Here is a 26,573-nt window from a genome sequence, read left to right as displayed (position 1 = left end):
CTGTGAAGGTCTAGCCATTATTTGAGGTTTCCTCTCAATGACTGTTTCAACTGAGTTCTTTGAGCTATCACTGTCATCATCAGTACCACTGTAATCTGTGTAATCAGAAAAATCATCATCATCATCATCTGAATTGTCATCTGTGGGAAATGAGGGAAAAGAGGACACCACAGCTTAATTCCTACGCTTTTAAATTTTGCTGACAAGGATGGGATTTTGAAACTCTCTTTAAGCCACACACATGGAGGGTCAATTTGCAATTGATTACCCGCTCCTGTTTAGGAGCACTCTCCAGAAACTTTGTGAGAATCACCTGACCAGATTCAGACAAAATTACTCTGTAGAGACCCTTTTCATAACCCACAAAAATGCCTCTGGCATTCTTTACTCCACCTGGAGCTTCTGTTCTCACTTGAGACCCGAAAACCTTAAAATAGGCAACAGAAGGTTTTCTTTGGAACAGCTTCTCAAAAGGAGAACTTCCCAACTCTTTTGAGACCTTTCTCACCCACGTGTGAACATAGGACATTAACGACTCCGCCCAATATTCATGTGGCAAATGTGAACTCAGCAATTGTGCATGCATCCCCTTTTGCAATTCTTTGTTCACCCTCACACAGACCCCCCTGTTCCACGCTTCCGCCGAAACAGCAACTTTGTGGTCTATCCCTTTTCCATCCAGGAACTTCTGAAACTTCTGTAACAGAAAAATTGGCTTCTCATCTGTGAAGAGACAGTCAATGTTAGCATCATGCACATTTTTAACCTTGTCACAAAACTCCTGAAACCTTTCTAAGGTTTCTTGTGGTTTCTGCATCACAAAAATCCAGACATAATTAGTAAAACAATCCACACACACAAGATAATATTTTGCATTGCCTCTAGATGGTTCTAGAGGACCAATCACATCAGCATACACCCGCTGAAATGCCCTGTAGACCCTCTTGGTCACCTTTCTGGCGTCCGTGTTGGTCACACCTGCAAGAGAGATTACGCTAGAATCAGAAGAATTACATTTCATGTAATCACTTTGATCAAAAGTCAACAAATACAGTCCTTTCTCTCTGGCAGTAAGATACAGTTCTCCATCTTTGTAGATCTTGCAGCTCTTATCATCATAGGACAGTTTCAGTCCTTTCTTTGCAATCTGCAACACACTCAGCAAATTGAACCGCAATTCTGGAACCAGGTACACATTGTTTATAGTTAAGTTCAGACTCTCAAGATACACAGTCCCAATCCCGGTCGCTTCCAACTCCTGACCGTTGGCCTGTTTCACAGCGAAGCTTTGCTTCTTAAACGTTGAAAACAGTTCTCTTTGTGGGCACATGTGTTTCGTGCAACCCGTGTCGATTATAAACGAGTTTTCAACATCTGGTGTGGTTCCTTTCGACATCAAAGCCTTTGCAGGTTTCACCTGAGACTTGGTACGGCTTTTGCCTGACGCCTCAGGCTTCGCAGAGCTGCTCTTAGCTCCTTTTGGCTGGCGTGGCTTCTTACAGTTCCGCTGTAGATGCCCAGTCTGTCCACAATTGTAACACCGGACAGTGCTCAATGCTACAGCATTCTCTCCAGTAGCAACAGCAGTGGGGATATTTGAACTCTGTTCTTCCCTCCCCCTGTCCTTCACTTCCAGTGCAGCAAGTCAGTCGTGTTCATTAAGGACGACGGCACACACCCTCTCCGCGGTCAGGTCCTGGGCCGGTAGGGAACCAAGCTGACTGGCAACAGTTTTGTAAGTCAGATTAAGGCTGTTTATCATCATGAAGCAAAACACTTCCTCCTGTAGACGGAAATTGCGTTCCACCATTTGTTGGCGCAGAAACTTCATCTCTGTCAGGTGCGCTTGAACATCTCCATCAGGCGCAAGCCTCAGATTGGTCAACTTCTCAAAATACAGCAACGCTGAAGAACCAGCATCCCTCTGATGTGTTCTACGTAGCGTTTCCCAAATCTCTTGCGCATATTCTAAATGCTGAATATGCACCAATTGTTCATCTGAGACACACAGAATTATACCAGTCCTGGCCTTTACATTCTGTGATTCCCAACCTCGGGTTGGAGCTGCAGGGATGGGGTTCTGAATCACCGCAAAGAGCCTCTGATTCTGCAGCAGGGCCTTCATCTTTACAGACCAAGATGAATAATTGTCATTATTCAGGGGAGGTGGGTAAGGCAGGGCTCCCCCCTTCTTGGCATCCATTTTGAAGCTAAGCCTCAGCTCTCACTTTCCAGGCTGCTAAAATCCAACAGCCTTTTGCTGGGTTGTTTACTGCCTTCTCTGGCAGGCAAAACTGCAAGAAGTTTCTCAGTCCTTTCACAGCAACGATTTTAGCCAAAACAAAATTTCTTCCCAGGCTCTCTCAGGGCCAGCTGCACAGTCAGTGTTTTTCCACTACTCTGACGGACGTTGCTTAGCAACTGTGCATACCAATCTTTGAACAGGAAAGCTTATCTCAACCACAAGAATTCCTGGTATGCAGGCTGAGCTTCCAAGCTGCAGGCCTCTTCTTTTGGAGCTGTTTTTTCCCAAACGCAGCTCCCGTGAACCAGAGAATAAATCAATCTGCGTTCACACTTTTAGCCCGAAATTCAGTATACCTTGGGGCTTCCGTTGCTTGGAAAACACCTCCTCTTGGTGTCCAGACATCTGTTCAGCTTCTGGCTGCTCTCAGACGTTATGTCTTCCCTTAGTGCAGAGGATGAAGAACGATCCATCAACCTCTCATGCAGATTTACGATGAATCGAAACCACCGGCATTGCTACCATATGTTAGTATCTCGGCTCGCAGTCAGAGGTAACTGGCCTCCCCCGGGCAATCGGCTGAGATACTTGTTGACCTTCCGTCTGCGTCTCCCGGCAGGATCCAGGCAAGGTCACAAATCGGCGATCCTCCTCAGACGTGAGAAGAACACACCCTCCTCCCTCTCCCTGCATTCCCCCAGGGAGGGGAAAGAGACAGACAGGAGTCTATTTACATGTCTTTTATTCCTGTCATTCAGCAGTACAGAGAAACGTGACTGCCCCTTCCAGACTCCAGCAGTAGAGTCACAACTCCACCCCTGTACTTCCAGTACAGGTCAGATGACACTCTGAGCTAACATCCGGTGCTCAGTACAGAGAATGGACTGCCCCTTTTCCCCAACAGTACAGTTCCAGACATCAATATCCTGTTTTGCATTCCAGCCACCTGCAGCTGGCTTTTGCATTGCTGCTTTTTCCTGACAAGAGGGGCCCCTTTTTTCTAATGTGCCATCATTTACGCCATTTTACCATCCCAAGCCAAAAGCATATCTAATCATGTCTTTGGACAAAGTCACTTCATATCTTCTAACAAGCTGGTACCTTGTCAGTTCTAAATAGAGCCCTCCACAAAGGACTGTGCCATAAAGCACCAAATTCTCAAAGTTTTTGTAAAATTCCTCTTGCATTCTGTTTAATTAATTAAATCTTTCTTAGTGAGGTTTGCCAGATCATGAAATAGCAAGTATAAAAGAGAAACGGACGCTCAACTCACATATACCATAGCAAGACGACGAAAGTCCTTTCCAGATCAAAACCTTGGCACTCAGTGACAGATTTGTTTAACAGGTCGTTTTTTGTCTCCTTCTTTCCAGAACATGCCTGTTTTCAAGTCGGAATTCAAAAATGTGATGAAAAACAGGAATACTCCCGCTCATGGCGATGGCATTGGAGAGTTTCCAATTCGTGCAATGCTAAGCACCCAGCGTCCCTGCCCCCTCATTCCATTGTAGTGAGCGGCAGTTATTGGACAACGCCTGGGTGACAGCAAGTCCCGTCCCCCCCAGCCCTGGGGGTGTTGGCAGGGATAATTACCCCCAAAGTACCTGATTAATTGCACAACTGGGGTTCGGTGCCATGGGAAAGCTGCTATTTTTTTTTAATTTTTATTACATTTTTCAGGTACAGATGTAAAGTCAGATATAAAAAAGAAATAACAAAGAAAAGAAAGAAGAAGAAAGAAAAAATCCAACTTTCCAAGACATTTTTCCATAACCAACCGGACTTCCCCACATCTCCCTCACCCTGCATTCTTTACAATAAAAATATCAGCAAATTATTACCTTGTTTCATGCATTCCTTTGTACTTTTCAAATGTTATATTTTGGGTTTAAAATACTTATTATCAATTTACTTATGCCTTAAATTAAATATAATATTACTTTAAACTTTAACCCTTTCATAATTGTAACTTAATTCCCTATATCTCCTAATCTTGTTGCTGAAGCTAGATTTTCCAAATCGTGCAAATTCTTAAGATTCATATAACTTACAATATTTTTGCAAATAGTCCTTAAATTTTTTCCAGTCCTCTTCCATTGTTTCTTCTCCCAAATCTCGGATTCTGCCAGTCATTTCAGCCAGCTCCATATAGTCCATCAATTGCGTCTGCCACTCTTCCAGTGTGGGCAAATCTTGTGTCTTCCAGTATTTTGCGATGAGTATTCTTGCTGCTGTAGTTGCATACATAAAAAAAGTTCTATCCTTCTTTAACACTTTCTGGCAAACAATGCCCAAGAGGAAGGCCTCTGGTTTCTTGGGAAAGGTATACTTAAATACCTTTTTTAACTCATTGTAGATCATTTCCCAGAAGGCCTTCACTTTTGGACAGGTCCACCAGAGGTGAAAGAATGTCCCTTCAGCCTCCTTACATTTCCAACATTTGTTATCAGACAGGTGATATATTTTTGCAAGCTTGACTGGGGTCATGTACCACCTATATATCATTTTCATAATATTTTCCTTCAAGGCATTACATGCCGTGAATTTCATTCCGGTGGTCCATAACCTTTCCCAGTCCTCAAACATGATGTTATACCCAATATCCTGCGCCCATTTTATCATGGCTGATTTGACTGTCTCATCCTGAGTGTTCCATTTAAGCAGCAGGTTATACATTCTCGAAAGTACCTTAGTCTTTGGTTCTAGCAGTTCTGTCTCTAACTTCGATTTTTCCACCTGGAATCCTATTTTTTTGTCCAATTTAAAAACCTCTTGGATTTGAGCATAATGTAACCAATCTCACACCTTATTCTTTAATTTATCCAAGCTCTGCAACCTCCAATTGTCTCCATTTTTTTCTATTATCTCCCAATATTTCGGCGAACCGGCCTCCATATTGAGTCTTTTTCGGGCCTTGGCCTCCATTGGTGATAACCATCTCGGGGTCTTATTTTCCAATAAGTCTTTATATTTGGTCCAGACAATAAATATTGCTTTTCTGACAATATGGTTTTTGAACATTTTATGAACCTTTACCTTGTCATACCACAGATATGCATGCCATCCAAAAGCGTTATTGAACCCTTCCAGATCTAGGACATCAGTGTTTTCTAAAAGAAACCAATCCTTCATCCAGCAGAAAGCTGCAGCTTCATAATATAACCTTAAGTCTGGCAGGGCAAATCCCCCTCTTTCCTTTGCATCAGTTAGAATTTTAAATTTTATCCTGGGCTTTTTGCCCTGCCAGACAAACTTAGAAATATCTTTCTGCCACTTTCCAAAGCATTCCACTCTGTCCACAATCTGTAGGGTTTGAAACAAAAACAACATCTTCGGCAATACATTCATTTTTATAGCTGCAATTCGACCCAACAAGGAAAGTTTCAATCTTGACCAAATTTCTAAATCCTTTTTGATTTCTGACCAACATTTTTCATAATTGTCTTTGAATAAATTCAAATTTTTAGCAGACAAATTAACCCCTAGGTATTTCACTTTTTAAACCACATTTAACTTTTTCTCTTTCTGAAACCCATCTGTTTCTAAAAGTGTCAAATTTTTCCCCAGAACCTTGTTTTTTTGCTTATTCAACTTAAATCCCGCCACCCGACCAAACTCATGAATCAGTTCTAAAACTCTTTTTGTACTAGATTCTGGCTCCTGTAATGTTAAAACCAAGTCATCTGCAAAAGCTTTCAGTTTGTATTGTTTCACTCCGACCTGTATTCCTTGCACCAATCGGTCCTCCCTAATCATGTTCAGGAGTACCTCCAGGACTGAGATAAATAACAGAGGGGATAGGGGACACCCTTGTCGTGTTCCTTTTTCAATTTCAAACTCTTCTGTCACCACATTGTTCACTATCAATTTGGCTTTTTGCTCTGAATAAATTGCCTCTATACTATTTTGAAACCCCCGTCCCACTCCCATCCCTTCTAAATTTTTCTTCATGAACTTCCAAGAAATGTTATCAAAGGCCTTCTCCGCATCAATAAAAATTAACACTGCTTTTGTGTTAATATTGGTTTGCAAAAGCTCCAAAATGTCAATAATATTCCTGGTGTTATCAAACAAGTGTACCTGGGAGAAAGCCTGCCTGGTCTTTATGAATTACTTCATTTAGCACTTTTTTTAATCTACTTGCCAGAATATCTGCAAAAATTTTGTAATCCACATTAAGGAGTGAGATGGGACGGTAGTTCTTGAGTTGAGTCTTTTCAGATTCCAGTTTAGGTATCAATGTGATGAAAGCTTCTTTCCACGATTCCGGTGCCTTCTTCCCCTCCATAATCTGATTGCATACCTCCGTTAATGGTTGTATCAAAAAGTCTTTCAATATCTTGTAGTACTTGGAGGTAAGTCCATCTGGGCCTGGAGATTTGCCTAGTTGCATTGTGATGGCCTGGGATTCCGATTCGGAGGATGAAACAGAGGAATCCCAGCCTGCACAGGAGTCCCCGCCTCCAGGGCCGGCTGAACTGGGGCAAGGCCTAGAGGCTGAAGAGCCTGCACCTGTGGCAGTGCAGCAGGAGCTGGCCCCAGGTGAAGTCCTCCTGGCCCCAGAGGAGCCTGATGACTCAGTGGCCACAGGTGAGCCTCCTCCAGGGCCCAGTAACCCTTCGGCCTCTCCTGATCTGCAGAGGCTTAGGGCAGAGAGGCGAAGGGAACTAGTTGCCCCCAGGAGGAGTGCTCGCCTTAAGGCCAGAGTAGGCGGGGCTCCTGGGGGTCGGGACCGCCCCTGACCTTAGAAGAGGATAAAAGCCCACTCATCCCGGCCCCAGGTTGCGGGAGCAACGTCGTTGTTGGCTTCGGACCTTCCTGTGATCCTGATCCTTGCTCGGCCTCCTGTTCCTGACTAACCGGTACTCCTGTTCCCTGCTCGGCTTCCTGTTCCTGACTATCCAGTACTCCTGTTCCCTGCTCGGCCTCCTGTTCCCGACCATCCGGTGTTCCTGTTACCTGCTCAGCCTTCTGTTCCAGCGTTCCTGTTCCCCGCCCGTCTCTCTGCATCGGACCTCGCCCCGCTTCGTGTGGACTCTGCTACACTCACGGTACCTTACCCCCGGGACCAGCACAGTTTGCTCCCGCCCCACCCGCACTCCCCCTTTGTAGGGGTGCGTTCGGGAAGAGCCAGAGGCCATGGAGGACCAGGCGGCTGCACTGGTGACTTTGGCCCAGGAGAACCAGGCCTTAACTCACACCGTGCAGCAGCTCAGTGACGCGGTCGTGGCACTTCAGCAACGCTTAGAAGCCCTACCGGCTCCTGGGGCCGACGCCCCGACTCCTGGCAAGTACCCAGTGGCTTTGCCTGAGAAATTTGATGGAGCCCCGGCCAGCTTTCCTATGTTCCTGGCCCAGGCCAAGCTATATATTCAGGGGCGAGCCCGGAACTTTCCTGACGACCGCACCAAGGTGCACTTTTTGATTAGTTTGTTAAAGGACCAGGCGGCCAAGTGGGCGTTGCCGCTACTCAGGCAAGACTCCCCCTTGCTGGCAGACTATACGGGGTTTTGCAATCGTTTGGAGGCCGCGTTCGGCAACCCCCAGAAAGGGAGTCAAGCCAACCGGGCGATTCGGCAGTTGAGACAGGGCAAGTCCACGGTGGCCGCATACACCACAGAATTCCGGCTGCTGGCACAGGACTTGACCTGGAACGACTCGGCTCTCCGGGACCAGTATCTCGAGGGGCTTTCAGATGAGATACTGGACCAGCTGGCCACGATGGAACGCCCCACCACGCTAGACACCCTTATCCAATGGAGTCTACAGATTGACGATCGGCTAGAGGACCGGCGTCAGGCTCGGGACCGCCGGCACCTCCAGTTCTTGGCCCCAGTGTCGACCAGCAGCCCCACGGGCCCAGCTAAGTCATTGGAGGAACCTATGCAGCTTGGGGCAGTGCGGCCACGCCTCTCCCCCGCAGAGAAGTCGCGGCGTCGGGAGGGGAATCTTTGTCTCTATTGTGGCGGAAGCGGACACTATGCAAGGTCCTGTCCTGAGAAACGCCAGCCACAGGGAAACCACCAAACCCCAGTAGCTGATGGCCCTGGCTACCGGGGGTCCCAAACAGCACAGAATGGGGCCGCACCAATTGAATTACAACACCTTATGGTTCCGGTACATCTATACCCTCCAGGGGGGCCATGGATTCTTACCCATGCGCTGGTGGATTCGGGCGCAACCCGCTCTTATATGGACGCTGCTTTTGCTGCCCAGCATCGGGTGCCACTGCGGAACAAGCCAGAACCGGTGCAGGTGGAGGCAATCGACGGACGGCCCCTGCGTTCGGGTGCCGTCACTCAGGAGACCCAGCCCCTGGTCCTGTGCCTCCAGCAGCACCGTGAGATGCGAACTCTGGATATTGCCTCCATGCCCCGGTTCCCCCTGGTGCTTGGGATGGACTGGCTGGAGGCTCACAATGTGCGGATTGACTGGGTCAAACGGACTGTACACTTCCCAGACCCCAGTTCTCCGGCTGAGACTGAGATGCTAGCAGCTGCGCCCACTGAGGAGGTTGCTGCAACGCTCCCCGCTGAATACCGGGACTATCACGACGTGTTTGAGGAACGGGGGGCAGACCAGCTACCGCCGCATCGGTCCTTTGACTGTGGCATAGACCTCCAGCCCGGAGCGCCTCTACCGGTGAGTCGCTTATACTCGTTAACCGAGCCAGAGCGCGAGGCTTTACAGGACTTCTTGCGCAAGAACCTGGAGCGTGGGTTCATTAGGCCTTCTACCTCGCCCACTGCTGCGCCAGTGCTCTTTGTTAAAAAGAAATGTGGGGAGCTCCGCCTTTGCCATGATTACCGGGCCCTGAACAAAATCACCATCCCGGACCGGTACCCTTTGCCCCTTATTTCGGAGTTACTGGAGCGGGTGCAAGGGGCGCAGGTGTTCACCAAGCTAGACCTCCGGGGTGCCTACAATTTGATTCGGATCCGCGCCGGGGATGAGTGGAAGACCGCATTTGGGACCCGGTACGGACAGTTCGAATACCTGGTTATGCCCTTTGGTTTGTGCAACGCGCCTGCTGTGTTCCAACGGTACATCAACCACGTGTTCCAGGACTTGCTAGACAAGTATGTGGTGGTGTACTTGGATGACATTCTGGTTTACTCCCGTGACCCGGCGTGCCACGAAGGCCATGTCCGGACCGTGCTGCAGCGCTTGCGCGAGCATCGTCTGTATGCAAAGCTCAGCAAGTGCGAGTTTCATCAGCGGTCAGTGGACTTCCTGGGTCACCGACTCTCACCAGGTGGGGTGCAGATGGATCCTGGGAAGGTGGCAGCGGTTCGAGAATGGGCGGCACCTCGGAACCGCAAGGACCTACAGCGTTTCCTGGGGTTCGCCAACTATTACCGAACCTTCATTGCGGACTATGCTCACCGCACCACCCCGTTGACCCGACTACTGCGCCCCAAGACGCCGTTTTCCTGGGACAAGGAGGCGGAGGAGGCGTTTCAAGGGTTGAAGGCCTGTTTCCAGAGAGCGCCAATCTTGCAGCATCCGGATCCTTCTCGACCCTTTGTGGTAGAGACTGACGCCTCCAGTACGGCTCTTGGTGCCGTCTTGTCTCAGCAGCACGGACCGGAAGCGCCACTTTTACCCTGCGCCTTCTATTCCCGCCAGCTCCTCCCAGCGGAGCGTAACTATACTGTGTGGGAGCGGGAACTACTGGCCATCAAGGTAGCCTTCGAGGTCTGGCGCCACCATCTTGAGGGGGCACGACATCCGGTGGAGGTGAGAACCGACCACCGGAACCTGGAGTACCTCCAGACCACCCGCAAGCTGAACCAAAGACAGATCCGGTGGGCGTTGTTCTTTTCCCGGTTTCAGTTTCGGATCCGCTACATCCCTAGCTCTCAGAATCAGAAGGCGGATGCTTTGTCCCGGAAACCTGAAGACGACGCAGACACGGTACAGCAAGCAGAACCCACCACGATTCTACCTCCGGCTGCATTCCTGGCCACCCAGGAGGCGCAGCCACTGCAGGTTCGGGTGCGGGAACAGCAGCGGGTCGACGCTTGGGCCCAGGATCGTCTCCGGGAGCTGGCTGAAGGGTCCAGTCCACAATATCCGGGGCTGGTCCTGCATCAGGGCCTGCTGCTGCACCACGGTCGTCTGTACGTCCCGCCAGGGCCACTACGGCTGGAGGTTCTCCGGATGGCCCATGATGCCCCAGCAGCGGGGCACTTTGGACGGTATCGGACCACCCATTTGGTCAGTCGGGAGTTTTGGTGGCCCCGCCTGAAGGCTGACGTGGCTCGCTACGTTGCTGGTTGTGATGTCTGCCGTCGCGCCAAGGGTCCTACCGGGCGACCCCCCGGCCTACTTCAGCCATTGCCAGTTCCACCGCGCCCTTGGCACACGGTTTCGTTGGACTTTATAGTGGAATTACCCTCGTCTCGTGGCTGTACCTGCCTTCTGGTTTTCTCCGACCATTTCACCAAGATGGTACACTGCGCTCCCTGTCCATCTGTACCCACAGCCAAGGAAACTGCGCAGCTGTACCTTCAGCATGTCTTCCGCCTGCATGGACTACCTGAGCGCGTGGTGTCCGACCGGGGCGTTCAGTTCACATCCCGGTTCTGGCGAGCATTACACCAGACCCTCGGGACAGAGGTCTGCCTCTCGTCAGCCTACCACCCACAGACCGATGGCCAGACGGAACGGGCGAACGCGGTGCTAGAGCAGTACCTCCGGTGTTACTGCAGCTACCAGCAGGATGACTGGGTCGACCACCTGGCATTGGCGGAGTTCGCCTATAACAACGCGGTGAATGCGTCCACCCAGCAGACCCCGTTCCAGGCCAGCTATGGTTATCATCCACGGCTGTTTCCAGAGGTGCTGCCGGCATCCGCGGTCCCGGCAGTGACGGAGTGGCTTCAAGAGCTCCAGTCCCAGCAACAGCTTTTGGTGGAGCAACTGCACCAGGCCAAGGAAGCGTACAAAGCCCAGGCCGACCGCCACCGCCAGGTGGGGCCGGAACTTCGCGTCGGTGACCTGGTTTGGCTCTCCACTCGCCATCTCCACCCCTCTCGACCTTCGCGGAAGTTGGACGCCCGCTTCACCGGCCCGTTCCCTATCGTGGACCAAGTCTCTCCTGTGGCATTCCGTCTCGGGTTACCCGCAACCCTGAAGGTTCACCCGGTCTTCCACAGGTCCCTTTTGAGTCCTGTGGCCCCACCCGACGAGTTCCACCCGAACCGTCCCCAACCGCAGCCAGTGTTGGTTCGGGGAGAGCCTGAGTACGAGGTGGAACGCATCCTAGACTCCCGATACCGCAGGGGAAAGCTACAGTATCTCATTGACTGGAAGGGGTACGGACCGGAGGACCGTTCCTGGGAACCAGTGGCCAACGTCCACGCACCTGCCTGCCTCCGAGAGTTCCATGCGACGTACCCCGGCAAGCCGGGTCCGGACCCTCGGTTGAGGGGGGGGCCTGGGAGGGGGGATGGTGTGATGGCCTGGGATTCCGATTCGGAGGATGAAACAGAGGAATCCCAGCCTGCACAGGAGTCCCCGCCTCCAGGGCCGGCTGAACTGGGGCAAGGCCTAGAGGCTGAAGAGCCTGCACCTGTGGCAGTGCAGCAGGAGCTGGCCCCAGGTGAAGTCCTCCTGGCCCCAGAGGAGCCTGATGACTCAGTGGCCACAGGTGAGCCTCCTCCAGGGCCCAGTAACCCTTCGGCCTCTCCTGATCTGCAGAGGCTTAGGGCAGAGAGGCGAAGGGAACTAGTTGCCCCCAGGAGGAGTGCTCGCCTTAAGGCCAGAGTAGGCGGGGCTCCTGGGGGTCGGGACCGCCCCTGACCTTAGAAGAGGATAAAAGCCCACTCATCCCGGCCCCAGGTTGCGGGAGCAACGTCGTTGTTGGCTTCGGACCTTCCTGTGATCCTGATCCTTGCTCGGCCTCCTGTTCCTGACTAACCGGTACTCCTGTTCCCTGCTCGGCTTCCTGTTCCTGACTATCCAGTACTCCTGTTCCCTGCTCGGCCTCCTGTTCCCGACCATCCGGTGTTCCTGTTACCTGCTCAGCCTTCTGTTCCAGCGTTCCTGTTCCCCGCCCGTCTCTCTGCATCGGACCTCGCCCCGCTTCGTGTGGACTCTGCTACACTCACGGTACCTTACCCCCGGGACCAGCACATGCATATTCTGAATGGCACCCTCAATTTCTTGTTGCGTTATTCTGTGACTCAGAATTGTTCTCTTTTCCTGAGATAATTTTGGTAATCCATTAATTTTTAAAAATTGGTCTATCTCAGTCTCTTCCTGCGGCCCTTGCGTGTAAAGTTTTTTGAAATATCTCTGGAAGCACTTTCTAATTTCTTCTGGTTTCTGGATGTTTCTCCCTTCGACCTCTAGATTGGTAGCAAAGTTCAATTTTTGTCTCTTTTTCAACTGCCATGCTAGCAGTTTTCCACACTTGTTTGCTGATTCGAATGATCTTTGTTTCATTTGTTTAATTTTCCATTCAACTTCTTGATTTATCAGTTTCGCATATTGTGCTTGATGGAATTTAATTTCTCTCAGAACCTCTTTTGATTTTGGTTTTAATCTCAATTTTTTCTCTCCATCTCTTATCTTCTCTAAGATCTTGTCCTTTTTCCCATTCCAGAGTCTTTTCTTAATCGTGTTCTGTTGTATCAGAAACCCTCTCATGACTGCTTTACTTGCATCCCAGATTGTTCTCTTTTCCACCGAAGTGTTCAAATTTATTTCAAAATAGTCTTTTAAAGTTTTTTGGGCCTTCTTCACAATCTCCTGATCTCTTAATAGGGTGTCATTCATTTTCCATCTGAAAGAACCGATTGGAGTGAGTCTCAATTCTACTTTCATAGCATTATGGTCGGAGCAGGTTTTTGGAAAGCTGCTAAACGCCATGGTGGTCACACCGTAAGTCAACTTGTTGTGTTGGCCTAGTTGGTAAGAGCTGGACTGTCCACTCCCATGGGTTTTCCTCACAGGAATGAGTGGCATCTGCATAATGATATGGTGGGAAGCAAGCCCACAGAGGTGGGTGCTAAATCTGTACTGTGCCTCCTGGATTCTGTCTCTTGGTTGTGCTGCATAGTGTGTCTCTTGGTCATGCTCTAGTTTGATAAAATGTTGACAACTTTTTTGGGGGGGGGAATTAGTGCTAGAAAAGCTGTTTCTTGCTATCCAGTTACATAAGCAGTACTAGTTTTGCTAATACTGTTCTAAAATTCTTTTATTTTTAATTTTATTTTATTTTCTCTACAGCAAATGACTGCTAAAATTGGAGAGATTCCTCACTTGAATAATTCCACACCACTTGTGGACCCTTCAGTGTACGGTTATGGAGTAAAACGGCCACTGGATGAGAGAAGTAAGTCCCCTCAGTTTTCTTCTGTTTCCCCACCCCTTTTGTTCCTTGTCAGGTGGGCAGCATGATGTCTGCCATCTTACCAGACCACTGACTGCAAAGAAATAGTGTAGTATTGGAATGCCAAATGTGGTTATGAAAATAATCTCTTATCTAGTGACTGTGTCGGGGCACTCCCTTGTTCTTTTCCTCAGTTTAACTCTACAATTCTATGATTCAAAAATCAAAACCATGGTGGTTGAATAGCACTGATAAAAACTTTGTGCCCCACTGTTTTTGGGGGGCAGGGGGTGGGCAGGTGGAGGGGAATACCTGGTCCTGAATGGGGTAACTGTGCCCCTGAAGGACCAGGTGTGCAGCCTGGGAGTCATTTTGGGCTCACAGCTGTCCATGGAGGCGCAGGTCAATTCTGTGTCCAGGGCAGCTGTCTCCCAGCTCTTTCTGGTATGCTGGCTGAGACCCTATCTGCTCGCAGACTGTCTCGCCAGAGTGGTGCATGCTCTGGTTATCTCTCGCTTGGGCTATTGCAATGCTCTCTATGTGGGGCTACCTTTGAAGGTGACCTGGAAACTGCAGTTAATCTAGAATGCGGCAGCTAGACTGGTGACTGGGAGTGCCTGCCGAGACCATATAACACTGGTCCTGAAAGACCTACATTGGCTCCCAGTATGTTTCCAAGCACAATTCAAAGTGTTGGTGCTGACCTTTAAAGCCCTAAATGGCCTCAGCCCAGTATACCTGAAGGAGCGTCTCCACCCCCATCATTCAGCCCGGACACTGAGGTCCTCCTCTGAGAGTCTTCTGCTGGTTCCATCACTGTGAGAAGCAAAGTTACAGGGAACCAGGCAAAAGGCCTTTTCGGTAGTGGCACCCTCCCTTTGGAACACCATCCCTTCAGATGTCAAGGAGGTAAAGAACTACATAGCTTTTAGAAGACACCTGAAGGTAGCCCTGTATTGGGAAGTTTTTAATGTTTGATATTTTACTATGTTTTATATATGCTGTAATCTGCTCAGAGTGGCTGGGGAAACCCAGCCAGATGGGCGGGGTATAAATAAAATAATAATAATAATTTTGAATGTCTGCCAGAAAACAAGTAGGTTTTTGTGACACTGATAAGGCCAGATTAAATGGTCCCTTTATTGGAGGAAAGTGAGGGTCAGTTGAAGCCTATCTGTGTCTGAAAAACGAGGAGAGGGGAGGAGAGAGGTCTGCAGGGGCCTGTTGGGCCAAACTTAATGGCTGCAGAGTTAGGTGTGTCTTATTGGCCTATTGGTTTCCATTGGCTGAAGTGCCCCTAACTCAGTGTGGCAGTGGCTGCTTTGTGGGACCATGGCTGCTGAACCCATTGAACTGGCTCATGTTAAGCCAAGGGGAGAGAACATAGGAGCCCTGGCCCATCTAGTGCAGCCTCCTGTTCTCACAGTGGCAAACTAGATGCCTCTGGGAAGCCCACAAGCAGAATCTGTGTGCAACAGCAACTAGTATTAGGAAGCCCACCTAGAACTAAATGTGTTTTTTTAAAGATTGTCTACAGTTTTACACTTTTTTTTTCAAGTGGAGAATCCCATTGGCTGGGTTGTGAAGAGCTGGGTGCGCTGAGATTCTTTTGCATCCTGTGTTTCCCAGAAAGCCCCTCCTGGAGATGAGGGGGCTGCCTGGAGTGGTATCCACTGCAGCCACTTGAGGGGCTGCATCCAGAAACAAGTTGGCAAATAGGGCTGGGCAATATCTGATTTTCAAAATCACAATATACCACCAGCTAAATATCACGATATATATATCTACAGCGGTGGGGGGCCTTCCTGGGCCTCTCCACGGCGGCAGAGGTCCCACCATACCACCCCGTGGCGGTGGAGAGTGCACTTTGGCTCCCCGCACCAGCAGAGGGCCTTGCCACCTCCTTGCGGTGGCAGAGGATCCCGCTGTATTCCCCCACGGTGGCAGAGGGTGAACCATGCTTCCCTACAGCAGCAGAGGGCCTTGTCATACCTTCCTGCAGTGGCAGAACATTCACAAGGCTTCCCCGCAGCCGCACAACCTTGTTATTACCAACACACTCTTTTGACAGAAAAATAAATTTAAAACATCATGGCGGTACCCTCGGTCGAACCATTGGCACCTCTTAAGATCGCCGTGATGTGCTCCTTACCAGAACTATGACAAGTGCCGACGACTGCTGGACAGATCACCGACTAATACACTCCATGATGGCTATCAAGATTATACCTCAACACAGGCTTCAAGGAAGGAAACCAAGGCGCAAAATGAACACTCAAGCCCTTCAATATCCCATTAAGCGGGATTGCTTCCAAACGACTCTTAAGGACCATCTGCTTTCGGAATGCCCTGATAACATCAAGGAACACTGGATCAAGCTAAAAACATCCATTATAGCAGCCTGTGAACAAACTATTGGATACCAAACCAAGAAACACCAGGACTGGTTTGATGAGACTACAGTGAGATTTGAAGGCATTATTGACAAGAAAAGGAAGGCCTTTCAGATCTGGCAAAGAGATAGAAACTGTGCCACTAAGAAAAAAACCCTATGCCGACTTCCGGTTGGCTGCGGGGGCCATTTTGGGCACGGATTTAGCCTCTAGGGGAAAATCAGAGCTCAGCAGGAGATTGGAGCTTCACAAAGGCGCTGTGAGCTCTGGAAAAAAACCCAAAAGGGAGTTTTGGGTACTGGGGACCCAGCGGCACCCCTGGCATATCTCCCCATACAAATGACCCCGTAAAAAGGTTCGGAAGCCCGGGGGGATGGAGGCGCGGGTGCAAAGGGGGTCTACTCGCTACTTCTGCTGAGCGAAACCTCTGGTTCCAATGGCAAAAGGCAGCTGAACTCCCGAAACAAAAAGATCAGCTACAAACAGATATAAGTGGATACAAACTGATAGTTTTCCCTAGCCCTTCAGGGAAGGGAGAAAATAGTCACTTAAAGATACTTAAAGACTTGATATTTGCTTCAGTGTTGCAACTTTTAAAGTTACGAATTGAGAAGCAGCTCAGGAACGCTGGGGGGGGGGGGACCCTGCTGGCTCTGCCGAAAGCAACTTTGTAACTGGAAAGGGAAAAAGAGATTAACGAGCCAGCAACTAGTCTCTATAGTTCTATAAGGAGTTTGAACCAGCGACTTGCCCATGGAGTTTTGCAGCTTTGAACCTTTAATTTTCCTTGTGTTTTATTTTGACTCTAAAGTGAGATTTCACTGTGTCATCTTCCTGTATCTATCTATCTATCTATCTATCTATTGGGGGTTTATAATCGTTACTGAGGATTAGGTCATTGAAGAGGCCAAAGAGGGGAGTTGTTTAATATTTTTGGAATTGAGACGTATGAAGATTCGGTGGCTGGGGTTTCCAGAATTGGATTAGGCTGTATTGGCAGCCGAAGAAAGCTTTTGTTTCCCGAGAAGGAACCTGTGCCATTTGCTTTTGTTCTTCCTCTTATTTTGTTTTCCGGGTTTCAGTTCATCTTAGGTACATGACACCAAGTGGTTAAAGGAGTTAATTGCAATGAAATTTGTGAAGTTACTCTGGGGGACACCAAGTGGCCAACTATAATATTGCAATTTGAAATTTGATTTGAATAAGTGCCACCTGGAGGTCAAATAAAGAATTGCAGAGAATTTGAAAAAGGGAGAAAATTAGATTAGAAAGAGAAGATGGTGGGGAAGAAAGGACCAACAGCTACACCAACGGATGGGAGAAATTCAAAACAGGAGGAACCTAAAATGGACATTGCAGAGATTTTAGCAGAAATTAGGAAGGATATAAAAGATACTGAAAATTTTTTAGATTGTAAATTTGATAAAATGGAGGAAATAATTGACCGATCAGTGGCAGAGTTAAAAGGCCAATTAGAAGAGGTTAAGAGCCCTGGAGGAGACAGTGAAGAAGACACAAAAAGAGGTCAGAGAAAACAAAAGAGAGGAAGAGAAAATAAAAGCAGAAGTTGCAGAATTAACAAAAATGCATGAAGAAACTGTGGATGCTTTGGCATTTATGGAGATCAAGCAGAAGGAGTTGAATCCCTGCTTCAGAGGTGTAATAGAACAGGAAGGAGAGAATATAAAGGAAAGATTAATTATGGAAATAGCAAATTGGCTTGGATTGGATGAAGAAGTTGGAAAGACAATTGATAAGGCTTTCAAGATTAAATATAAGACAGAAAGGTAAAAAAAAACTTCCAGGTGACTGCCTTGTCTTTTTAAATTCAAGAGAAATGAAAGATTTGATTCTAAGAACAAACCGGGAAAGGAAGCTGTGTATCAATGAAAAAATTATTATAATTTACAAGAAAACACCCAAAAGATTTCTGAAACGTAGAGAAGAATATAAAGATATTACCCTGATCCTGAGAAAGAATGAAATTTGGTACAAGTGGGAATTCCCGGAAGGGGTTTCTTTTTTTTTATAAGGACAAGAAATTTAAGATTAAATCTACTCAGGAGATAGTGAAATTTATGAAAAGATATGGTAAAGAGCTGGGGAAGAAGGAAGATGACACACTACTGGAAGAAGAAGAAGAGAAAGAGATTTAAGGAATAAAGACTATTTAATTGCTGACAGTTATGGGTTTGAAAATAATATCATGGAATGTGAATGGTTTAAATAATAAAGGTAAGCAGAATAAAATTGAACATATATTATTAAAACAGAATTCGGACATAATTTGTATACAGTGGTACCTCGGGTTACATACGCTTCAGGTTACAGACGCTTCAGGTTACAGACTCCGCTAACCCAGAAATAGTACCTCAGGTTAAGAACTTTGCTTCAGGATGAGAACAGAAATCGCATGGCGGCGGTGCGGCAGCAGCGGGAGGCCCCATTAGCTAAAGTGGTGCTTCAAGTTAAGAACAGTTTCAGGTTAAGAACAGACCTCCAGAACAAATTAAGTTCTTAACCCGAGGTACCACTGTACAAGACACACATGTTGCGAAAAAGCATGAAAGAATTCTTAAAAATAAAAGATTGGGGTAAGAGTATATCTCTGCAGATGATAGTAAGTAAAGAGGGGTGGCTTTGTATATAAAGGAAAAATATGAATTGCGTCAGATTTTCAAAGATGAAAAAGGAAGGATAATAGGAGTTGAAATGGTAGCACAAGGCGAAAAATTGATTACAGTGGGAATTTACACACCAAATGATAAAAAATGGATTTCTATAAAGAATTAGAGGAGAAATTGTTTGAATTTATGGACCAAAGAATAATATTAATGGGAGACTTCAATGGGGTAGTTTCCTTAGAGATGGATAGAACGGAAAGGGGGAAAAGTAACAAATCAAGGGAAACTGCCCAAAATGTTTTTTACACTGGTGAAAAATAATGATTTGATACACATCTGGAGATTAAAACATCCACTAGAGAAACAATTTAGTTAGTTCTCAGAACCAAACCAGAGTACTGGGTGGATTGATTATATCTGGATTTCTAGAGTTGGCAACGAGAGTAACAAAAACAGAAATTCTTCCTAAAACTATTTCAGATCACAATGCGTTAACAATGGAACTGAAAGAAAAAGAAGAGATTTTATTTAGGTGGAGAATGAATGATGGATTATTGGACAATCAAGTAATATTGGAAAAGGCGCAAAAGGCATTGAAGGACTATTTGGAGCTTAATTTAAATAAAGGCGTGGACATAAATATAGTATGGGATGCCTCTAAGGCAGCAATAAGAGGATTTTGGATACAGCAGAACTCAATTCAAAAAAGACTAAGAGAGAGAAAAAAGGAAGAGATATTAAAACAAATAACATGCAATGAAAAGAAATTAGCACTCAACCCTAAGATAGTCAAGCCTAAATATAATATAAAAATGCTACAGACACAATTTTCAATATTGATAAACCAAGAGATTGAATGGAAAATTAAATTCTTAAATCAAAGAAGCTTTGAGTTTGCAAATAAACCAGGCAAATTGTTAGCCTGGCAGTTAAGGAAGAGACCAAAGCAGAATACGATAACAAAACTTATGGTGGAAGGAAAAAACAGTAGACAATCCGGGTGAAATAAGGAAGAACTTTCAAAGATTCTATAAACAATTATATAAAAAAGAAAAAGAAGATGAGGAAAAAATAGAAGAATTCCTGGAAATGAACAGGTTGCAGAAAATCCCCAATGATAAAAAGAGCCAGATCAATACTAATATAACAGTGGAGGAAGTAAAAGAAGTAATAAAACAAACAATAATTGGAAAGGCACCAGGACCAGATGGCTTGACAGCCAAATATTATAAGAAATGTTTGGAGCAACTGTCAGTCCCTTTATTGGAAGTAATGAACAACATCTTACTGGGAAGTAAAATTCTGGAGACTTTGAGAGAAGCCCATATCACATTAATTCCTAAACAAGGCACAGACTTAACGCAAGTTAAAAATTATAGACCAATCTCGCTCCTGAGTAATGACTACAAATTATTTGCTAGTATTTTAGCCAATAGGCTTAAAGAAGTACTGGGAGAGGAGATTGAAAGGAACCAAACTGGATTTCTACCTGGTAGACAGTTGAAAGACAATGTTAGAAATATAGTCAACATAATTGAATCCCTGGATTCCAGGAGGGATAAACAAGCGGTGTTAATGTTTTTGGATGCCGAAAAGGCATTTGACAATGTGTCTTGGTATTTTATGAAAAGAAATTTAGAAATTATGGATATGGGAATGAAGTTTTTAAATGACATTAGGGCCATATATTCAGAACATGCTAAATTGAGAATAATAATTTTATGGAAAAAATAGAGATACCAAAAGGGACCAGACAGGGGTGTCCGCTATCACCATTATTATTTATAACAATATTGGAGGTCCTGTTGAAGAAAATAGAAGCAGCAAAAGAAATAAAAGGTATTGGGATTGGCTCAAAAGAGTACAAGTTTAAGGCTTTTGCTGATGATGTGGTATTGGCATTAGAACAACCAATGTCCAGTGCAGTGGAAGCACTGGACAAGATAGAAGAATATGGACAACTAGCAGGTTTTAAACTCAATAAAACCAAGACAAAATTACTAACTAAAAATATGGATAGTAAAGAAGTAGGCGAACTACAACAAAAAACAGGAATGATGACAGCAAGAAAAGTAAAATATTTGGGTGTATGGCTCACGCCGAAGAACATAAACCTCTTTAAGGACAATTATGAAAAGGTGTGGAACGAACTGAAGAGAGATCTAGGAATTTGGACCAGAATGAAATTATCATTGATTGGTAGAATCTCAGCTATTAAAATGAATGTGCTTCCAAGACTGTTGGGATACAATATCTAATGAGTTGAAAAAGGTTTTAAAATATAATTTCAACAGAAAACCAGAGGCATTTCTGTTAGGTTTAATTGGAGAGGAATTTTTTTTTTTTAAAAAAATGTAAATTTGTTTATGTATGCCACAACGGCTGCAAGGATACTTCTGGCCTAGAAATGGAAGCAGCAGGATCTTCCTACATTGGAAAAATGGCAGATAAAAACGGTGGAATACGTAGAGCTGGCAAAGCTGATGGGGAAGATCCGGAATCGGTGCGGTGAACTGTTTCAAAATTGTAAACATTTGAAAACGTTTGTAGGTTTGAGTTGAAATGTTTTGTAATGTGAAAATAAGGAGCTGATTTACATATAACGAGGTGAAACGTTGAGAGAAGATTGAAGCTAAAAAAATGGGTATAGAAATGTTAAGAATTTACTAAAAGACATTTGGAAGTTAGAGGGAGGGAAGGAGGTCGATGCTGTGTTTGAGCAATGTTTTAGGTTATAGAGTTATGTAATAAAATGTGATTAAATATGGAAAACTCAATAAAATTATTATTAAAAAAAGAAAAAAAAACCTATGCCAGCTCTAAGGCTAAGGTTCAAAGAAGACCAGAGAACTAAATATCACCTGGTGGATAAAAAAAGCTCAAGAGATCCAGCACTTAGCCAACACTCATGATGCACAGAGTTTCTTTAAAGCCACAAAGACCATCTATGGGCCAATAAAGCATGGCATATGCCCCCTACGCTCAACAGACGGCACCACACTTCTAAAAAGAAAGAAAGAAACTATTGCACTGAGCTGGGTAGAACATTACCAACATCTCCTCAACCGCAACTCCCCAGTAGCTGCTGAGGTCCTCTCACAAATTCTACAAAACCAAGTTAAAGATGAGCTTTCAGTATCTCCAAATTTGGGAGAGTTGTGTACAGTGGTACCTCTGGTTACGTACTTAATTCGTTCCGGAGGTCCGTCCTTAACCTGAAGCACCACTTTAGCTAATGGGGCCTCCTGCTGCTGCTGCACCACCGCTGTGCAATTTCTGTTCTCATCCTGAAGCAAAGTTCTTAACCCAAGGTATTATTTCTGGGTTAGCTGAGTCTGTAACCTGAAGCATATGTATCCCGAGGTACCACTGTACAGTTATTAACCAAATGAAAAACAACAAAGCCAGCAGACCTGATGGTATACCTGCTGAAGTCTTCAAAGTGGGTGGAATTGAACTTACACAACAACTTCAGAAGCTCATCGAAAAAATCTGGGGGAGAGAAGAGATCCCTACAGACTTTAGGGATGCCAAAATTATCAATCTCTTTTAAAAAGGTGACAGAACTGAATGCGGAAACTATCAAGGCATCTCTCTATTTGCAGCTGGCAAATTTTTTGAAGGATCTTAGCAAAACGTCTTTTAACAATATCCGAGGTGACCGTTCCTGAATCCCAAAATGGTTTTTGGCCTTCTAGTGGGACATTGGACATGATTTTCACTGCTCGACATCTTCAAGAAAAATGCAGAGAGCAAAACCAACCCCTGTATATGGCATTTATTGATCTGACTAAGGCTTTTGACACTGTAAATTGCAACACTCTGTGGACTGTGGACTGATCAGGTGTTAAACAGAGTTGTGTTATTATCCCAACTCTATTCATTAGTTTCATTTCCATGATCCTACACTTTGTTGAAGGGAAACTCCCCACCAGAGTAGAAATCATATATTGAGCAGATGGAAAGCTCTTCAATCTGAGTAGGTTGAAAGCAAAGAGTAAAGTTACCATAACTTCTGTCATAGAGCTTCAGTATGCTGATGACAATGTAGTGTGTGCACGCTCAGAGGATGACCTCCAAACCATCCTAAATATCTTCGCAGAAGATTATGAAAAGCTTGGCCTGTCGCTCAATGCCTGTCGTTAATTCACAGGGAGACGTAAGGCAGGAAGAACAGGCACAGCTTTCTGATATGCTCTCATGGGAAGAGGGAGAAGCTGGACAGTCTGTGCTGGAATCCCATCGCTCTCGTAGATGGGGCAGACTGCAGGCTTGGCGTCAAGCCCACAAGAAGAGGAGTCATTGGTGTATTTCCTGCTTACGCAGAGCCCGCTCTTTAGTCGGCTCAACTGGAATCTCAAGTGATGATGATTGAACTATGTGCTCCGACCGGGCTTCTGTGTAAATACTAATAAATCTGAAAAACCATAAAATTGTCAGCCTGCTGTCTCTTGGTGTGCAAGGGAGACCGTAAATCCTGACACTCTGCACCTAAATCATTTTTTAAAAATAGGCGGACTTCCTCTGCACCTTTCCTATCTCTAGAGTAGAAGAGTGTCTCCACCCCCATCACTCAGCCAGGAGACTGAGGTCCTCCAAAGGTCTTCTGCTGGTTCATTTACTACGAGAAGTGAAGTTAAAGGGAACCAGGCAGAGGGCCTACTCGGTAGTGCGCCCTCCCTGTGGAACACCCTATCTTCAGATGTCAAGGAGATCAAGAACTACACAAATTTTAAAACACATTCCCTGTATTGGGAAGTTTTTAATATTTTACATTTTATGATGTTTTTATATGTCTGGAAGCCACCCAGAGTGGCTGGGGTAGAATAAAATTAATAATAATAATAATAATAATAATAATAATAATAATGGCAGCGAGCTCTACATGGGGCTGCCCTCGAAGATGACTTCGAAGCTTCAGTTGGTCCAAAAATGCTGTGGCCAGATTATTGACTGGACTTTCAGTTAGAACTTCTATAACCCCTCTTTAAAACGGGTGTAAGATGCATATACTTGAGATATATATTTTATTTTTAGGACCCACATATTGTAATTTTAATAGTTTCTAATATCCTGCAATATTGTGTTTTTATTTTATTTTATTTATGATTTTCAGGTTTATACATTTCAATAATTTTACAGTCATTTTAACATTTCAAAACTTGACTTCCTTCCCCCTCTTTCTGCAGTTCCTTAAATTTATTTTTAATATTTTCATATCCAAATTAACTTAATTTGTTCATTTATTCATCTACTTTAAATATATAGGTAGTCTTATGAAACTGCAGGTTATTACAATAATCCTGCCAATGTTCTTATCTGTTTACAATTTATCTGTAAATATATGCCGACTCCCAATAAAGCGAGATGAGCGCCGCAACCCTAGAGTCAGCCACGACTGGACCTAATGGTCAGGGGTCCCTTTACCTTTACGTTATTCAATAAACCATTTCCATTTTTTTATAGAAAGTTTGTTATTTTTCTGGTAAGTTTTGCCATTTCTGCATATTCCATAAGTTTTTGTATCCATTCTTTATTTGCTGGGGCTTATACTTCTTTCCATTTGGGGACAAGTAACATTCTTGCAGCTGTCGTAGCCTACATAAATAAGTTTCTGTACAGTTTGGGTAGTTCTGTCGCTATAATTCCCAAAAGGAAAGCTTCTGGTTTATTTTACAAACGTTATTTTAAACATCCTTTTCAATTCTTTATCTATCGTTTCCCAGTAAGCTTTAACCACCACATATGATAAAAAGAACCTTCATTCTCTTTACATTTCCAACACTTATTTGATTTAGATTTATACATTTTTTGCCAATTTACTTGGTGTTAGATACCATTGATATAACATTTTCATATAACTTTCAGCAACAACAACAAATTTATACTCTGCCCTTCTGGCTGGGTTTTCCCAGCCACTCTGGGCAGCTCCCAACATAATATTAAAAACACGATAAAACATTAAACATTTAAAACTTCCCTAAACAGAGCTGCCTTCAGATATCTTCTAAGCTGCCTTCAAATGTCTTAGACCATAACATGCTGTAAATTTTACATCCATATTCCACAATCGTTCCCATGCTTCCATATCTATATTATGAACAATATCTATTGCCCAATGTATCATTAAGGATTTTACTTGCTCATCCTTTGTCTTCCATTCCAATAATATTTTATACATTTTAGACGGCACTTTTACATTACATTTCAACAGGTCTCTCTCCAGTTGTGGTATTTGTTCCCCAAACCCTCGTATCCTATCTTTCTTGAATACTTCATTCAAATGATGATATTGTATCCATGTTATTAATTTTCCTGATAATTCCTTAAATTCTTTTAATTTATACTCTCCTCCCTCTTGTTTTAATAAATTTCTATAAGTTGTCCACCCTTCTATCATACTATTTTTCTTTACCGCTATAGCTTCCAACGGCGAGAGCCAAAGTGGTGTTTTAACCTCTAATAGATTTTTGTATTTATCCCATACTATATACAATTTTTTCCTAATTATATGATTTGTAAATCCTTTATGTACTTTCACCTTTTCATACCATAAATAAATGTGCCAATCAAAAATATTATCATGTGTCAGGGAGGATTCGGAGGAGCAATGGAAAGAAGATGCAGAACAGGGGCTCAGGGATGCTGAAGATCCCTGCAACCACCCAGAGGCTCCGAAAGGAAGCTCAGACTCAGGAAGGGAGGGGGCTTTCAAATCAGCACACACAAGGAGTGAAATGAAACGTAAAGATCTAAGTCTCGCTCGATTCCCATGCCTACTTTGTTGGCGCAGGAATCGTAGGAAGCCACCCCCTGAATCTGACTCAACGGGTTCGAACGTGTCATTCTGTTTTTTTTAAAATAATAATATTTATTCCTTTTACAACAATTTAAACACTTACAGAAAAGACAAAGAAAAAACAGTACATTACAATACAAAAACACTACATAAAAATTAACAAAACAAAACAAAAACAATTTAAAAACACATCAAAAGAGAAGAAAAAGAAGAAGAAAAAAGAGAGAAAAAAAGAAACTTCCAATATCTTATCTTTCTTTCACATATTTCCACGGCCTCCTCACACCTCCCTTTTTGTATTCCACTTCTATTGATTATTTCAGCAATTCCTTTCCATCTTCCCCTGTTTTCTATCCTATAATTATCTTAACACATTTTAACCTTATTTTCCTTTAATACTCTATTAATCTATTTATACTTAATTCCTTATAACATTTCTACTGAAGCCATATAACTTCATTCCAACATTCTTCTAACATTCATTAATTTTACAATATTTCTATAAATAATCTTTAAACTTTTCCCAGTCTTCTTCCACCGACTCTTCTCCCTGGTCTCAGATCTTGCCAGTCTTTTCCGCCAATTCCATCTAGTCCATCAACTTCATCTGCCATTATCCAACACTTCAGTGCCTCCAAGAGACAACCATTCTCTCAGCCAGCAAAAAGCAGATGGTTCACAACAAAGTTTAGGGGTCTGGCAGGGCAGGTCCACCTCCTTCTTTAGCATCCGTCAATATCTTAAATTTTACTCGAGGCTTCCTGCCCTGCCAAACAAATCCAAAAACATCCCTCTGCCACCTCCTGAAACAATCCATCCCATCCAAAACTTGCACTATTTGGAACAAAAGCAACATCCCTGGCAACACAGCAACCCTCATCCCCACCACAACAGCTCGGCCCAACAATAGCAACTTCAGATTTGTCCATATTTCCCAATCCCCCTTCTCTTCAATCCAACGTCCTTCACAGTTACCCTTAAATAAATTCACATTTTTGGCAGTCATACTGACCCCCAAAAGCCTCTCTTTCTCAACCGATGTTAGTCCTGTCTCCTCCTGAAGCTCTGTCAAGCTTTCCTTTCCCAATTCAGGTAGGGCTCTGGTCCTCAAATTCATCTGTTTTTCTTTAAGTTCCATCATAACAGATGTCACATCGAGTTGCCTTTGAAT

The 26,573-nt window shown here is 44.8% G+C and overlaps 2 protein-coding genes across 7 annotated transcripts in view; both read left to right on the top strand.

Annotated features, from left to right (window-relative positions):
• LOC308577831 (far upstream element-binding protein 3-like) overlaps nt 1-26,573 on the top strand; it is a 400,928-nt gene that overhangs the window by 57,388 nt on the left and 316,967 nt on the right. For all 6 annotated transcript variants that reach the window (XM_081178227.1, XM_081178225.1, XM_081178228.1 and 3 more), the window contains exon 2: nt 13,484-13,589. In XM_081178227.1, the coding sequence (XP_081034353.1) occupies nt 13,484-13,589 (106 nt within the window). The remainder of the gene's footprint in view (nt 1-13,483; nt 13,590-26,573) is intronic.
• Nucleotides 1-26,573, top strand: part of LOC308577842 (putative CENPB DNA-binding domain-containing protein 1) — a 495,861-nt gene that overhangs the window by 230,216 nt on the left and 239,072 nt on the right. The gene's annotated exons all lie outside the window — the stretch shown is intronic.

The sequence above is a fragment of the Podarcis bocagei genome, assembly GCF_964188305.1.
Source record: "Podarcis bocagei genome assembly, chromosome: W".
Lineage (NCBI taxonomy): Eukaryota > Metazoa > Chordata > Lepidosauria > Squamata > Lacertidae > Podarcis > Podarcis bocagei.
This window is presented reverse-complemented; position numbering and strand designations above follow the sequence as displayed.